This window comes from Zalophus californianus, chromosome X (genome assembly GCF_009762305.2).
Source record: "Zalophus californianus isolate mZalCal1 chromosome X, mZalCal1.pri.v2, whole genome shotgun sequence".
Classification (NCBI taxonomy): domain Eukaryota; kingdom Metazoa; phylum Chordata; class Mammalia; order Carnivora; family Otariidae; genus Zalophus; species Zalophus californianus.
Window position 1 is genome coordinate 63,393,180 of NC_045612.1, and position 14,864 is coordinate 63,408,043.

Below are 14,864 nucleotides of genomic sequence, written 5' to 3' on the forward strand. Positions count from 1 at the left end.
TACTATATAGTGATTCAAGAATTCCATGTATCACCCTGTTCTCATCACAAGTGCTCATCACGACAAATGCACACTTTAATCCCTATCACCTATTTGACCCAAGCCCCACCTACCTCCCCTCTACTAATCATCAGTTTGTTCTCTATAGTTAAGAGACTATTTCCTGGCTTGTCTCTCTCTCTTTTATTTTCCTCTGCTCATTTGTTTTGTTTCTTAAATTCCACATATGAATGAAGTAATACAATATTTATCTTTCTCTGACTGACTTATTTCAATTAACATTACACTCTCTAGCTCTATCCCTGTCATCACAAATGGCAAGATTTCATCCTTTTTTATGGCTGAATAATATTCCATTGTGCATTTGTGTGTGTGTGTGTGTATACATACTATATCTTCTTCATTCATTAATCTATTGATGGACACTTGGGCTGCTTCTATATTTTGGCTATTGTAAATAATGCTGCTATAAACTTAGGGGTACATTTATCCTTTTGAATTGACGTTTTGTGTTTTTTGGGTGAATACCCAGTAGTGCAGTTATTGGATCTTAGGGTACCTCTATTTTTAACTTTTTTTTAAAGATTTATTTATTTGAGAGAGAGCAAGTGCAGGGAGGGGCAGAGGGAGAGAGAGAGGGAATCTCAGGCAGACTGCCCTCTGAGAACAGAGCCCAACACCAGCCTCTTACCTCACGATCCTGAGATCATGACCTGAGCTGAAATCAAGAGTCAGACACTTAACTGACTGTGTCACTCAGGTGCCCCACTATTTTTAACTTTTTGAGGAACCTCCATACTGTTTCCACAGTAGCTGCACAGTTTGCATTCCCACAAACATTGCAAAAGGGATCCTTTTTCTCCACATCCTTGCCAACACTTAAAGTTTCTTGTGTTTTTTATTTTAGACAAGTGTGAGGTGGTATCTCATCGTAGTTTGGATTTGCATTTCCCTGATGATCAGTGATGTTGAGCATCTTTTCATGTGTCTGTTGGCTATTTGGATGTCTTATTTGGAGAAATGTTTATTTCTTCAGCCCATCTTTTAATTGGATTATTTGGTTTTTGGGTGTTGATTTATGTAAGTTCTTTATATATTTTAGATACTAACCCTTTATTGGATATGTCCTTGGCAAATATCTTCTATCATTCAGTAGGATAACATTTAGTTTTGTTGACTGCTTCCTTTGCTGTGCAGAAGCTTTTTATTTTGATGTAGTACCAATAGTTTATTTGGCTTTTATTTCCCTTGCCACAGGAGACATATCTACAAAAATGTTGCTATGCTTGATATCAGAGAAATTATTGCCTATACTCTCCTCTAGGATTTTTATGGTTTCAGAACTCACATTTAGGTCTTTTAAAAAATTTTTTAAAGATTTATTTATTTATGAGAGAGAGAGAGTGGCGAGAGGGGCAGAGGGAGAGAGAGAATTCTCAAGCAGACTCTCCACTGAGCATGGAACCCGACTCGGGGCTCAATCCTAGGACCCTGAGATCGTGACCTGAGCCAAAATCAAGAGTCAGCTGCTTAATGGACTGAGCCACCCAGGTGCCCCAGCATAGACATTTTTAAATATTTGTTCTTCAATCCATAAGCATGGATGTCTTTCCATTTCTTGGTGTCATCTTCAATTTCTGTCATCAGTATTTTATAGTTTCCAGAAGATAGGTCTTTCACCTCTTTGGTTATAGGTTTATTCCTAGGTAATATTATTTTTTATATAATTTCAAATGTGATTGTTTTCTTAAATTCTCTTTCTGCTGCTTCATTATAAGTATATAGAAATGCAATAGATTTCTGCACATTGATTTTATATCCCGTGACTCCTGAATTCATATGTCAGTTCTAGTAGTTTATTGGTAGAGTTTTTAGGGTTTTCTATATAGTCTCATGTCATCTGCAGGTAGTGAACATTTAACTTTTTCCTTACCAATTTGCCTGCCCTATATTTTTTTGTGTGTGATCTGATGGCTATGGCTAGGATTCCAGTACCATCTGGAATAAAAGTGGTGAGAGTAGACATTCTTTTATAGTTCCTTACCCTAAGGGGAAACCTCTCAGTTTTTCCCCATCAAGGATTATATTAGTTGGGGATTTTTTTGTATACAGCCTTCATGATGTTCAGGTATGTTCCCTCTATCCCTACTTTGTTGAGGGTTTTTATCATGAATGGATGTTATACTATATCAAATGCATTCTCTACATCTATTGAAAGGATCATATGGTTCTCATCCTTTCATTTATTAATGTGGTATATCAAATTGATTGATTTGTGAATACTGAGCCACCCTTGCAGTCAAGGAATAAATCCTACTTGATTGTTGGATTCTGTTTGCTAGTATTTTGTTGAGGATTTTTGCATCTATGTTCTTCAAAGAGATTGACCTGTATTCTTTTTTAGTGGTGTCTATGTGATTTTGGTTATCAGGGTATTGCTGGGCTCATAGAATGATTCCGGAAATTTTCCTTCCTCTTACATTTTATGGAATACTTTGAGAAGAATAGGTGTTAACTCTTCTTTAAATGTTTGGTAGAAAGGGGTGCCTGGGTGACTCAGTCGTTAAATGTCTGCCTTCGGCTCAGGTCATGATCCCAGGGTCCTGGTATTGAGCCCCGCATCAGGCTCCCGGCTCTGCGGGAAGCCTGCTTCTCCCTCTCCCACTCCCCCTGCTTGTGTTCCCTCTCTCACTGTGTCTCTTTGTCAAATAAATAAATAAATAAAATCTTTAGATGTAAGTAGTGTATTAAAGTCCCCTACTATTATTGTATTATTGATTGGTTCCTTTATGTTTGTTATTAACTGTTTTATGTATTTAGTACTCCCATGTTGGGTGCGTAAATATTTATAATTGTTACCTTTTTGGTAGATTGTCCCCTTTGTTATTATATAGAGTCCTTCTTCATCTCTTGTTATAGTCTTTGTTTTAAAATGTATATTTTAAAATGTGTATTTTCTGATATAGGTATTGATACTCCAGCTTTCTTTTCACATGCATTTGCATGATAAATGTTTTTCAGTTCCCTCACTTTCACCCTGCATGTGTCTTTAGGTCTAAAATGAGTCTCCTATAGGTAGTATATAGATGGGTCTTGTTTGTTTTTGTTTTTTTTTAATTCATTCTGTCACCCTATGTCTTTTGACTGGAGCATTTAGTTTATTTACATCAAAGTAATTATTGATAGATATGTATTTATTGCTACTTGTACTGTGGTTATTTCTGAAGTTTTTTCTCTGATCCTTACTTATCTTTCTCTCTTTTAAGTTTTGCTGATTTGCTTTAGTGATATATTTGGATTCCATTCTCTTTATTCTTTACCTATCTATTAGTGTTTTTTGATTTGTGGTTATCATTAGTTTTACGTAGAACCTCTTGTGCATATAGCTGTCTATATTAACTTCATTGCATCCAGCCTATTTTGAATCTCAATTATTGCATTCTTCATTTCTGACAGTTTTTCAACCCTTTTATCCCTGGGTTAAGGGCCTCCTGAAGCCTTCCATGCTTTTCTCAAGCCCAGTGAGTATCCTTATGACTGTTGCTTCAAATTCTCCATCAGACATATTACTTATATCTGTTTTGCTTAGATCTCTGGCCGTGACCTTATTTTGTGTTTGAATTCCTCCATCTCGGCATTTTTTCTAAGTCTCTGTCTACTTCTCTGTGTTAGAAAAACCTGTTATGTTTCCTGCTCCTGAGAATTATGGCTTTATGAAGAAGAAGTCATAAAGTGTCCAGGGTCTGGTGCTTCAAGGAGTGTCTCTGGTGTGTGCTGAGTACACTCTGCTGCTTTGTTTCAACTGCTCTGTCCTTCAGACCATTCCTCTTCAGAGGCTCTCCTTGCCTGCAGTGGGCAGTGTTTGGACCTTGGCCAGAGTGTGGCATGTTTTCACTATGTGTGCTCTGTTCTGCTTGTTAAATGAGACTTGATGGTACTTCCACTAGAACTGATGCCTTGCAGACCTCTCTGGTCAGGAGTTGTGGTGTGTGCAGGGGTTTCTGCTGGTCTTCTGGGGAAGAGGCCCACTGTACTGGAACTGAGGCAAACTTTACCTAGAAGGGCAGTAAGGGCAGAGTGCAGGGGTGTGGGTCCTGATGTAAGCAAGTTAGGCAGCCAGCGTTGGCGCTGTGCTGTTTACTGAAGGTGGCTCTCTGTTTATGTGATGGTCAGGGGAAGACAATGGCACCAGCCAGCTCTTTTGTCCCAGGAGAGGGGTCTCTGTGCTTGCTGCTCTCAAAGAAGCACTCTGAAAAGAGCGAATAATCTCTCCCAGTGTATCCGGGTGTTTTTCAGTTGCTGTTTTCTTGCTGTTTGTCCCATGGTTGTTCATCTGCCTTCTCTCCTAGAGCAGCACAGTGGCCTCAGGGCTCTATCCCAGCCATGCGTACTGACCTTACCTTTGAAACTCCTGTCTTTAAACCCCGCTGGTTGCAAAAACTCACAAAAATCAGCCCTTCTCATTTTCCCAGCCAATGACTAGGGAAGTGTTCTCCTTGTGCATTCCCTTGTGTGCTCCTCACTCTCTTGCATTTCTCTGTGATCAGGGCTCCCTTCCCTCCACAGCACCCATGCTGTTTCTCCTCCAAACCATGTCTCCACACTTCCTATCTTTCTTGATGTGCATCTTCTCTCCCTCTAATTGTAGAGTTTGTTCTGTCAGTCCTTGGGTTTATTTCTTGGGTATTCAGAATGATTTGATAGTTATCTAGTTGTGTTTGAGGGATGAGATGAACCTAGGGTCCTCCTACTACACCACCATCTTCTAGCTGTCTATATTAAGTTGATGGTCATTTAAGATTCAACCCATTCTTGTATGTGCACCCCAATGTTTATAGCAGCAATGTCCATGATAGCCAAACTGTGGAAAGAGCCAAGATGTCCATCGACAGATGAATGGATAAAGATGTGGTATATATATACAATGGAATATTATTCAGCCACCAAAAGGAATGAGATCTTGCCATTTGCAATGACTTGGATGGAACTGGAGGGTGTTATGCTGAGCGAAATGTCAGTCAGAGAAAGACATGTATCATATGAGCTCACTGATATGAGGAATTCTTAATCTCAGGAAACAAACTGAGGGTAGCTGGAGTGGGGCGGTGGAAGGGATGGGGTGGCCAGGTGATAGACACTGGGGAGGGTATGTGCTATGGTGAGCGCTGTGAATTGTGCAAGACTGTTGAATCACAGATCTCTGAAACAAATAATGCAATATATGTTAAGAAAAAAAAAAGAAGATAGCAGGAGGGGAAGAATGAAGGGGGGGAAATCAGAGCAGGAGACGAACCATGAGAGATGATGGACTCTGAAAAACAAACTGAGGGTTCTAGAGGGGAGGGGGGTGGAAGGATGGGTTAGCCTGGTGATGGGTATTAAAGAGGGCACGTTTTGCATGGAGCACTGGGTGTTATCCACAAACAATGAACCATGGAACACTACATCAAAAACTAATGATGTAATGTATGGTGATTAACATCACAATAAAAAATTTAAAAAAAATATTCAACCCATTCTTTACTCCTCTCCTCCCCACATTTTAGGTATATGGTGTCATATTTTACATTCTTTGTGTGTGTGTGTGTGTGTGTGTGTGTGTGTGTCTCTTGACTGATTTCTTACAGAAATACTCATTTTCACTGCTTTATGTTTCCTACTTGATACTGTCACTTTTGGTCTTTCCTTTCCACTCAAAGAATTATTTTTAATATTTTTTATAGAGCTGGTTTATTGGTCATTAACTCCATTAGTTTTTGTTTGTCTGGGAAACTCTTTAGCTTTCCTATTCTGAAAGATAACCTTGCTGGATAGAGTATTCTTGCCTGCAGATTTTTCCCATTCAGCACTATGAGCATATCGTGCCACTCCCTTTTTGTTATAACATTTCTGCTGAAAAAGCTGCTGATAGCCTTATGGGATTTCCGTTATGTGTAACTGTGTTCTTTTGTCTTGCTGACTTAAAATTTTTTTTATTTATAAGTATATTTTGCCATTTTAATTATAATATGTCTTTGTGTGGATCTGCTTTTGTTGATTTTGTTGGGGGTTCTCTGTGCCTCCTGGATCTGGGTATCTGTTTCCTTCCCCAGATTAGGGAAGTTTTAAGCTATTATTTCTTAAAATATATTCTCTGCCCTCTTTTCTCTTTTTCTTTCTTCTGGGACTCCCATAATATGAATGTTATTATGTTTGATGGAGTCACTGAGTTCTCTAATTCTTTCACATAATTCTTCTTTCTCTCTTTTGTTTAGCTTGACTACTTTCCATTACTGTCATCTAGGTCATTAATTTGTTCCTCTGCTTCTTCCAGACTGCTGTTTATTCTGTCAACCATGTTATTCATTTTGTTTAGTAAATCCTTTATCTCTGCTATATTATTCCTTATCTCTTTTTTAAGTGTCTCACTAATGTCTTCCACTCTTTTGTCAAGTCCAGTGCATAGCTTTATGATCATTACTTTAAATTCTCTATCAAGCATGTTACTTATATCTATTTTGCTTTTAGATCTCTGGCTGTGGCTTTGTCCTCTTTTTTCATTTGGGGGAAATTCCTCTGTCTTCTCACTTTGTTTGCTTCTCGTGTATCTGTTTCTGTGTGTTAGATAAGTCAGCTATGTCTCCTCTTCTTGGGGGTAATGACCTTCTGAAGAAGAAGTCCTTGTAATACCCTGGAGTGCAGTGTCCCCTTTTCCCCAGGATCCGACACTTCAGTGAATTTTTCTAATGTGTGGTGCATGCTCTCTGCTCTTCTGTGCTGGCCACTTTATTCTTTAGGCCCATCTTCTGTAGATGCTGTCTTTGCCTGTTGTCAGCATTGTTTGGTCCTTGGCCTTTTGTGGTGAGCTTTAACTGGTGTGCTCTGGTCTGCTTGTGAAATGAGACATGTTGCCACTGCCACTGGAACCCAGGTCCTGCAAAACTCCTGGATCAGGAGATGCAGTGTTGGCAGGAGTTTCGGCCAGTCTGAGGGAAGAGAACTGCTGTGTTAGGACTGAGGTTAAGTGTGACTTGGAAGGTCAGTTCCATCTGAGCACAATGGGGCGGGACTTGGCATAAGCAATTTAGGTAGTAAGTTCTGGTGCTGTGCTGTTTCCCATAGGTGACCCTGTGCTTATGCAGATGGGAGGAAAACGGCGGCTGCTAGTTACTTTGTTCACAGACGGGTCTTTTCATGAATCCTGCCTCTCTGGGACACACTCTGAGATGGGCAAATAAGCTCCCCACTGTGTGCCTCAGGCGCTCTTGAGATCAGTTTCCATGCCACAAGTTTATGGGCTGTTTGCCCTGAATTCTTTCCAAGAGCAGCCCCAATGCTTTGCATGCTCTCCCAGAGCCAAACCCATTGACCTATAAAACTCCAGGCTTTAAGCCCCACTGTTTTCAAGAGCTCGTGAAATTCAGCCCCTCTGGCTTACCAAGCCAGTTGCTGTGAGGATTCATCTTTCCCATGTGAGCTCCCCTTTGTGCTAGTCTGTCTCTTGCCCTTCTCTACGACCTTGGCTCCCTCCCCACTATGGAAGCCATGATCTGTTTCTATCCCAAGCCATGTCTCTGCACTTCCTACCTTCTCTGATGTGGCCTCTTCTCTACCTTTAGTTGTAGAGTTTGTTCTCCTAGTCTTCAGATCAATTTCTGGAGTATTTAGGGTGAATTGGTATTTATCTACTTGTATTCATGGGAGGAGGCAAGCCTAGTCTCCTACTACTCCACAGCTATCTTCCCCTCCATAGCAAATCTTGTTTATGTATTTCTCTTGCATTTTCTGCCTCTCATACCCCATCCACCACACCAGAATGCCTTCAGATCTTAGTTTGTTTTTTGTAGGTTTTCTTCCAGGTATGGTGTAGATATTGAATTGTAAATGGAATTTTATTTCCTTACTAGAGATTTAATATTTGATTTGTTTTTTATAGAGTGAAATGTTGCATATCCTTTTATGTATTCTCTCATAAAGATCTGTAGAGCAATGAAATGGTGTTATATGTTTGCTAATATTGACTTTTATAATGTCATATATGTAAACAAGGGGAAAAGCATGAATATTAAATAGATAAAACTCAACACATTTGAGTAAAAAAAGTCTCTAATTCATCATACTTCATTTCCTATAAGACCTGATGTCTGGCTACTTCGCTGCTCTTTTGGATACCTTTTAGTCCGACTAGAGGACAAGATGAAAAACATGTCTAAGATGTATTTAAGAAAAAGAATATAGAGGCACCTGGGTGGCTCAGTTGGTTGAGTGTCTGACTCTTGATTTTGGCTCAAGTCATGATCTCAGGGACCTGGGATCCAGCCCCGTGTGGCTCTGTACTCAGCATAGAGTCTGCTTGAGGATTCTCTCCCTATCTCTGTGCCCCTCCCTCCCATCTCTGGAATAAATAAATAAATCTTTAAAAAGAAGGAAAGAAAAAGAATATAGAAGTAAATAAAGTATTCAGATATAACCATTGTATTTCAGTGTGTCAGTAGAAATAATTTCTGTACTTATCAATATACTGAGATGTTTTTGAAAGAGACAGTATTTGAAAGACCATTATTTTGATTTATTTCAGAAAGGAAATTCTCATGAAAGAAAGATGCAAAACATTTTCTGTATCTGTGGTTGCACTTTAAACTTTACTCAGATCTCTACTCTGGACTTTTTGCTTGGAATATTTCATCAAGAAAGTACATTTGGAAATTCATAATTTAATGATTATTCTTTAAAATGAGAAGACCCTCCTAATAATGGCTAATTTGGGGACATTTGTTAAGTCATGTGAACACACAAGCTGACATATCAAACAATTTAAAAGTTCTTTATAAATACTTTTTGATATATGTTTTATTTTCATTTTAATCTTGTTTTTTATTATTTATCTAGAGATTTATAGATGAAGGTTATTTTTACTGTATTTAAGGTATATTAAAATGTATGTAATTTTGTGGTTTTATATCTTGGTGTCATTAAGGTGATGGTGAGGTGGTAGAACAAGTAATTGGGCAACAAACCAATGACCAAGATGAAAGCATTCTTGATGGAATAATCAGGGAGCTACAGAGAGAACAAGATCTTAGACTAATTAACGAAGGAGATATTCCACATTTTCCAATTAATAGATCATATTCTGCTAATGGTGGTAAGTATGTATATATTTATATGATGGAGTTACTTTATTTTAATTGCACTAAGTAATTACATGTAAGGAACATTTTAGGTTTTTAAATAAGAACATTTTTATTAATTTACAATTGTGATATCAAATACACCAAAGTGCCATAATCTCATTTTCGTTTGTGGCTAAGAGTTCTTAGCGTTTCTTAAGAAATACAGGTGATATTTAATATACTGTTTTCTCCTAACTCAAGAATGTATTTGCAGTCTTTCCTTTTGTTATAATATATGAGGTGCTGCAGTAAGTACAGCCTTTTTGTAAAAGGAGAACCAACCTATAATGTTTTCGAAATTAAACCATGTGAATGTAAAAATTACTAACAAAAAATTTACCCTCCTTTGTTGGAAAAAAAAAAAAAAGCAACGTTATCCCCTTCGTTTCTTGAATTTACAAAAATACACTGGAAATAAAATCTTTAAAAAAAAAAGGGGGGCACCTGGGTGGCTCAGTCATTAAGCGTCTGCCTTCGGCTCAGGTCATGATCCCAGGGTTCTTGGGATCGAGCCCCGCATTGGGCTCCCTGCTCAGCGGGAAGCCTGCTTCTCCCTCTCCCGCTCCCCCTGCTTGTGTTCCCTCTCTCGCTGTGTCTCTCTCTGTCAAATAAATAAAATCTTTTAAAAAAAATACACTGGAAGATAAGCCCTATTCTTAGGAAATACAGATGCAACTTATGAATTGATTTTCATAACAGTTTGAATACTGGCAGTATTCTAATTTATTATATCTTTTCTTCACTTTACATGAAATGTGGCTATACATCTGAATTTTTTAAAAGATTTTATTTATTTGAGAGAGAGAGAGAGTGAGAGAGAGAAACACACGAGGAGGGAGAGCCAGAGGGAGAAGCATACTCCCTTGCCAATCAGGGAGCCCATGAGGGACTTGATCCTGGGACTTGGATCATGACCCAAGCCGAAGGCAGATGCCCAACTGACTGAGGCACCCAGGTGCCATATATATCTGAATTTTATATAAATCTTAGCTTCTGTCAGTTTTATATTTTTTTTAATGATGTAATACTTCATGAATTTGTGTGTCATCCTCACTCGGGGGCCATGATAATCTTCTCTGTATCATTTCAATATAAGTGCTGCCAAAGTGTGCATCATCAGTTTTGCCTTTTTCAAGAACTATTAGTAGTACTTCAAAATGCAGTCTTCTTATGGGATTTTGGCAAATGTGTTTCTTTTTACATTTATGTAATTGGGGTTTATTTGGGTATTATAGCTTTGGGAGTCCAGGAATTGAATAAAGTGATTTAAATTTGAGGTGATTCACAGAGTATTATACTCATTTCCTGATTCTTAAGTATCCTCTAAAATTAAAATAAAAATATTTTTTGTTCACCTAAGGAGCACCTAACTAAGCTTTCCTTAATCTGGAACAGGATAAGAAGTGGGCTGATAATCCTACATAACCAGGCCCTTTTTGTTAAACATTCTTAGAACCCTGATTTAGAGATTCATTAATGAAATCGGCGTTCAACTCTACCCTCCATACTAGATTTCTGTGGATATATTTGAAATGCCATTAGTCAGAGTGACCCCACTGACTTCTGTTTCCAATGATTTTTGTTTGTTTGTTTCATTTTTGTCTTTCCTGGGTGCTTATTTTAACAGTTGAATGAATCATTCAATTTCCATTTTTATTTTATTTGCAAATACAACAAAAATAAATTAACAGGGAATGTCTAGGGGCTTAAAAATGGTTTCATTACTTTATTTCCCCTTTCTTTCATTGCTTATCAGCTTTGAAAATGAAATTTTGATAGTTAATATTTTTCCTTATACTTTTTCTCTCATTACTACTTTTGAAAGCCTATTGAAACTTTATTCATAGTCCTTTTAGTGGGCTAAATATAAGATTTAGATTAAAAGCTGCTTTCTGAAGTAGTACTATTAAGCATTTGTGAATCTACCAAATCTGTTAAATATACTTTTTGTATTTCCTAAGCATTTAGTAGATGACAGATGTGAACGTACTTTGAAAAAATTTAAAAGAGTGATAGAAACTTTAAACATTTATTGAGTGCTTTGCTTTATTCAACACAGTTTAAAAACCATAAAGGTGGTACAGAAAATGTAGAACAAAAGGATGGCAATATTGTCTAGAAGTACCATCTTAGACTCTCCTATTTTAGAGTACTGATATCTAAAATTTTGGTGCCTTTACTGGGAGAAAGTGGTACCTTTCTTTTTATTTTAGCTCTGAGAAGTCCAAATATGGACATATCTTCATCCCCAAATATTGGGCTTCGACGTAGTGGTCAAATTGAAGGTGTCCGACAAATGCATAACAATGCTCCCCGGAGCCAGATGGCCACTGAACGAGATCTCATGGCATGGAGCAGAAGAGTGGTGGTCAATGAACTAAATAATGGAGTTAGTAGGTGAGTCAATAAGGTAACATTGATAAGAAAATTGAGAATTTTATTGTTTAGTTAGTAAATTTTAATAACTAAGGTATTTTTTAATGAAGCTGAGTTTTGTATTAGTTTTTCTACATTATTCCAGTTAGTTCATTCCATAACAGCTATTTAATGATTATCTTTAATTTGCTTGGCTTTGTGCTAAATGGCTTGGGAAATACTGAAAAATGAAGAACATAGTTTGTTTTCCATGAGTTTATAGTCTAGGTTAGAAGATAAAGAATACAAATACTATTAAGTAAGAATTTGAGACCATTTGTTATTAAATATGTCAGTGGTATATAGACCCAAATTCAACAGTGGTTCTGAGGAAAAGGCCCTCAATTTGATATTGGAATGGTTTGGGAATGCAATATAGATGTGTTGTAGACCCCAGTACTTAGGGTGTATTTTGAAATGCCCTCTAAGTATACTTCCTTGTATGAAAGGATTTTATTAGGATGAATTTCAAATTTAGAATACCTATTCTTATTTAGAAATCCTAACATTTGCTTTAGTATCAACTCCAGATAATCCACATAGGCTGTAAGTAGATTTAGGAAAGAAAAAAGACATTTGACAGAGAACATACAAAATCTCTTAATCATGCTAACTCCTCTACCAAGCCTTTTTACCAGCTCATCCAACAAGTAGCAAACATAATTTAGTTTTTTTTTCTTTCTATGACAGTAATAAGAAAAAGGGAGATATAGCTAATTTATGAACTCTTGGCAGTAGAGGAATTTGAAGTAATTCTTTGCTCAAAACGTTAAAGTACAATTGAAAGAAGGAAGTCAAAGAGATACTTGTATGCCAATGTTCATTGCTATATTATTCACAATACCAGAACAGTAGAAATAATGCCAGTGTCTGTCCACAAATGAATGGATAAACAAAATGTGATATATACATACAATGGAATATTGCTCAGTCATAAAAAAAAAAGAATGAAGTTCTGATACCTGCTACCACATGGATAAACATTAAAAACATGCTAAGTGAAATACCAACACAAAAGGACAAATAGCATATGATTCCACTTATATGAAATATATAGAGAAAGCAAATTCAAAGAGACATAAAGTTGATTAGAGGTTAACAAGGACTGGTAGAAGGAGAAATAGAGAGTTACTACTTAATGGTTACAAAGTTTGTTTGGAGTGATGAAAAAGTTTTGCAAATAGTGTTGATGGTTGTTATACAACATTGTAAATGTCATTATCGTACACCTAAAAATAGTTAATTTTTGTTGTCTGGCTTTTAGACTGTTGGTTTGATTTTTTTAATAGTTATTTTTTTATTATGTTCAGTTAGCCACTGTATAAGTACATTATTAGTTTTTGATGTAGTGTTCAATGATTCATTAGTTTCATATAATATCCAGTGCTCATCACAACACATGCCCTCCTTAGACTGTTGGTTTGATTTTTGATGATTTCCTGTCACTTTGACCTTTATTATCAGGGTTCAGGAAGAATGTCGAACTGCAAAAGGTGACATAGAAATCAGTCTTTATACAGTCGAAAAGAAGAAAAAGCCATCTTATCCTACCCAAAGGGTAAGTTTAGTTTTATAGTCCTTTGGGTTACACTACTTGCAAGTATTTGCAGATACTGGGTTTTTCAAAGGTAGCAGTTATATGTTAAGGGGTTATTTTGCTAGTTGACTACATATAGGTAACCTAGTTTTTAAACCTGAAATTGAAATATATGGCAATTATTAATAAAGATAAAATTACACAAAGTCAGGACTGTCCCCCCAAATTTAGGACATGTGGTCATTGTAGGTATAAAATATTTGTATTAAAATACCATTTTCATATGGTTAGAGTAAAACCTTAAAATTATTGGCTGATCACTAATCACAGTGTAAAATAAATGTTTGGATATCCTAGGTAAGAGGTTGACAAACTACTACCCATGGTCTAAATCTGGTCCACAGCCTATTCTTCTTAATAAAAGTTATATTGGAACACAACCACACTTATTAATTAATATACTGTCTATGGCTGCTTTCACACTGTAGAGTTGACTAGTTATAACAGAGATCACATGACCTGCAAAGCCAAAAATATTTACATTCTGGCCCTTTAGAGAAAAGGCCCACTTTTAGCCTACCTAATCATATAGGAGCAAAATCTGATCTATACATTGGGAAGTTTCATATTCCCAGTAGAAACTGCTAAGCAGGGAGTCAGATTCCTATACTTCATTAGGTACATAAGTAAGCCCCTTACTGGTATTCTGAGATTGAACGAACTAGTGGCAGAACGATATCTGTTCTTATTCCCAGATCTAACCATAACTCCTGATAAGTATGGTGACTTGGAGAGTCTAGGATGATTTTAATTTTATTAAAGAAATCTAGGCAATGGGCACTGAATTTTAAATTTTCTTTTCAGTATTGATAAACACAATTTTAAGTAAGTGTAGGAATATATTCAAATATCCTTAGATCATTTTGTTGCCCACTTTCTTAATTTCTGTTGAGGTTTTGTTAGCTTATTTGATGTTCTCTGATAAGGTTATTTTCTTAGAGATTTTGAATGACTCAGATCCATGATTTATATTATTTTTCCTCCTAAGCTGATTTTTAAAATATCAGACTTCTCTGAGACTAATAAACAGGGTCATTGGGTCAATAGAAATTTTTATTTATATCAAAAATGAGAAATATTTACATGTAGGATAAGAAACTGGCCTTTGATAATGATTTATTTGTAAGAATTTTAAACTTGTTTACTCCTGATAACATGCTATGGTTATAACTTTTACATAAGGATGTATCATTAATATTTTAAACTTGTAAAGGTTAGAATAAAATAGTTTTCACTTTAATTTTAGTTGTTAAGAATTAAATATTTTTCTTGTTTATTAAATGTAGTTTTTTAAAGAACTGAAGAAGTGTATATTATATTAAGAATTATATATACATAGGTATGATACAGATATCTTGTAATAAATTGTGAGTAATAATTGTGAGTAACTGTGAGTAAAATTGTAAATTCTGAGTGGGCCCATTCTTGCAACCCAAACTTTCAGCATAATCTTTAATTTGATCACAAAATTTCCAAAATAGGAAAGTGATGAATATTAATTTAAAATGGCTTAAATATATATAGATATATCTTGTATTTTCTTTTTGGGGATTTATTCCTAATTATTACATCCATCCATCCCCCTCCCCCAACCAGTTGATTTGCTTTATATATGTTTTTGTTTGTTCACTGAGCCCTTCATTTTTTTTATTATGTTATGTTAGTCACCATACAATACATCATTAGTTTTTGATGTAGTG

General features: G+C 36.3%; 1 protein-coding gene and 1 non-coding gene across 6 annotated transcripts in view; one reads left to right on the plus strand and one right to left on the minus strand.

Annotated features, from left to right (window-relative positions):
- BRWD3 (bromodomain and WD repeat domain containing 3) overlaps positions 1 to 14,864 on the plus strand; it is a 218,259-nt gene that overhangs the window by 112,853 nt on the left and 90,542 nt on the right. For all 5 annotated transcript variants that reach the window (XM_027608730.2, XM_027608726.2, XM_027608729.1 and 2 more), the window contains 3 exons: positions 8,957 to 9,124; positions 11,366 to 11,549; positions 13,032 to 13,125. In XM_027608730.2, coding sequence (XP_027464531.1) covers positions 8,957 to 9,124; positions 11,366 to 11,549; positions 13,032 to 13,125 — 446 coding nt within the window. The remainder of the gene's footprint in view (positions 1 to 8,956; positions 9,125 to 11,365; positions 11,550 to 13,031; positions 13,126 to 14,864) is intronic.
- On the minus strand, positions 10,166 to 10,267 carry LOC113931640. Its single transcript, XR_003522802.1, has one exon. It is a non-coding gene; the product is annotated as a U6 spliceosomal RNA (small nuclear RNA).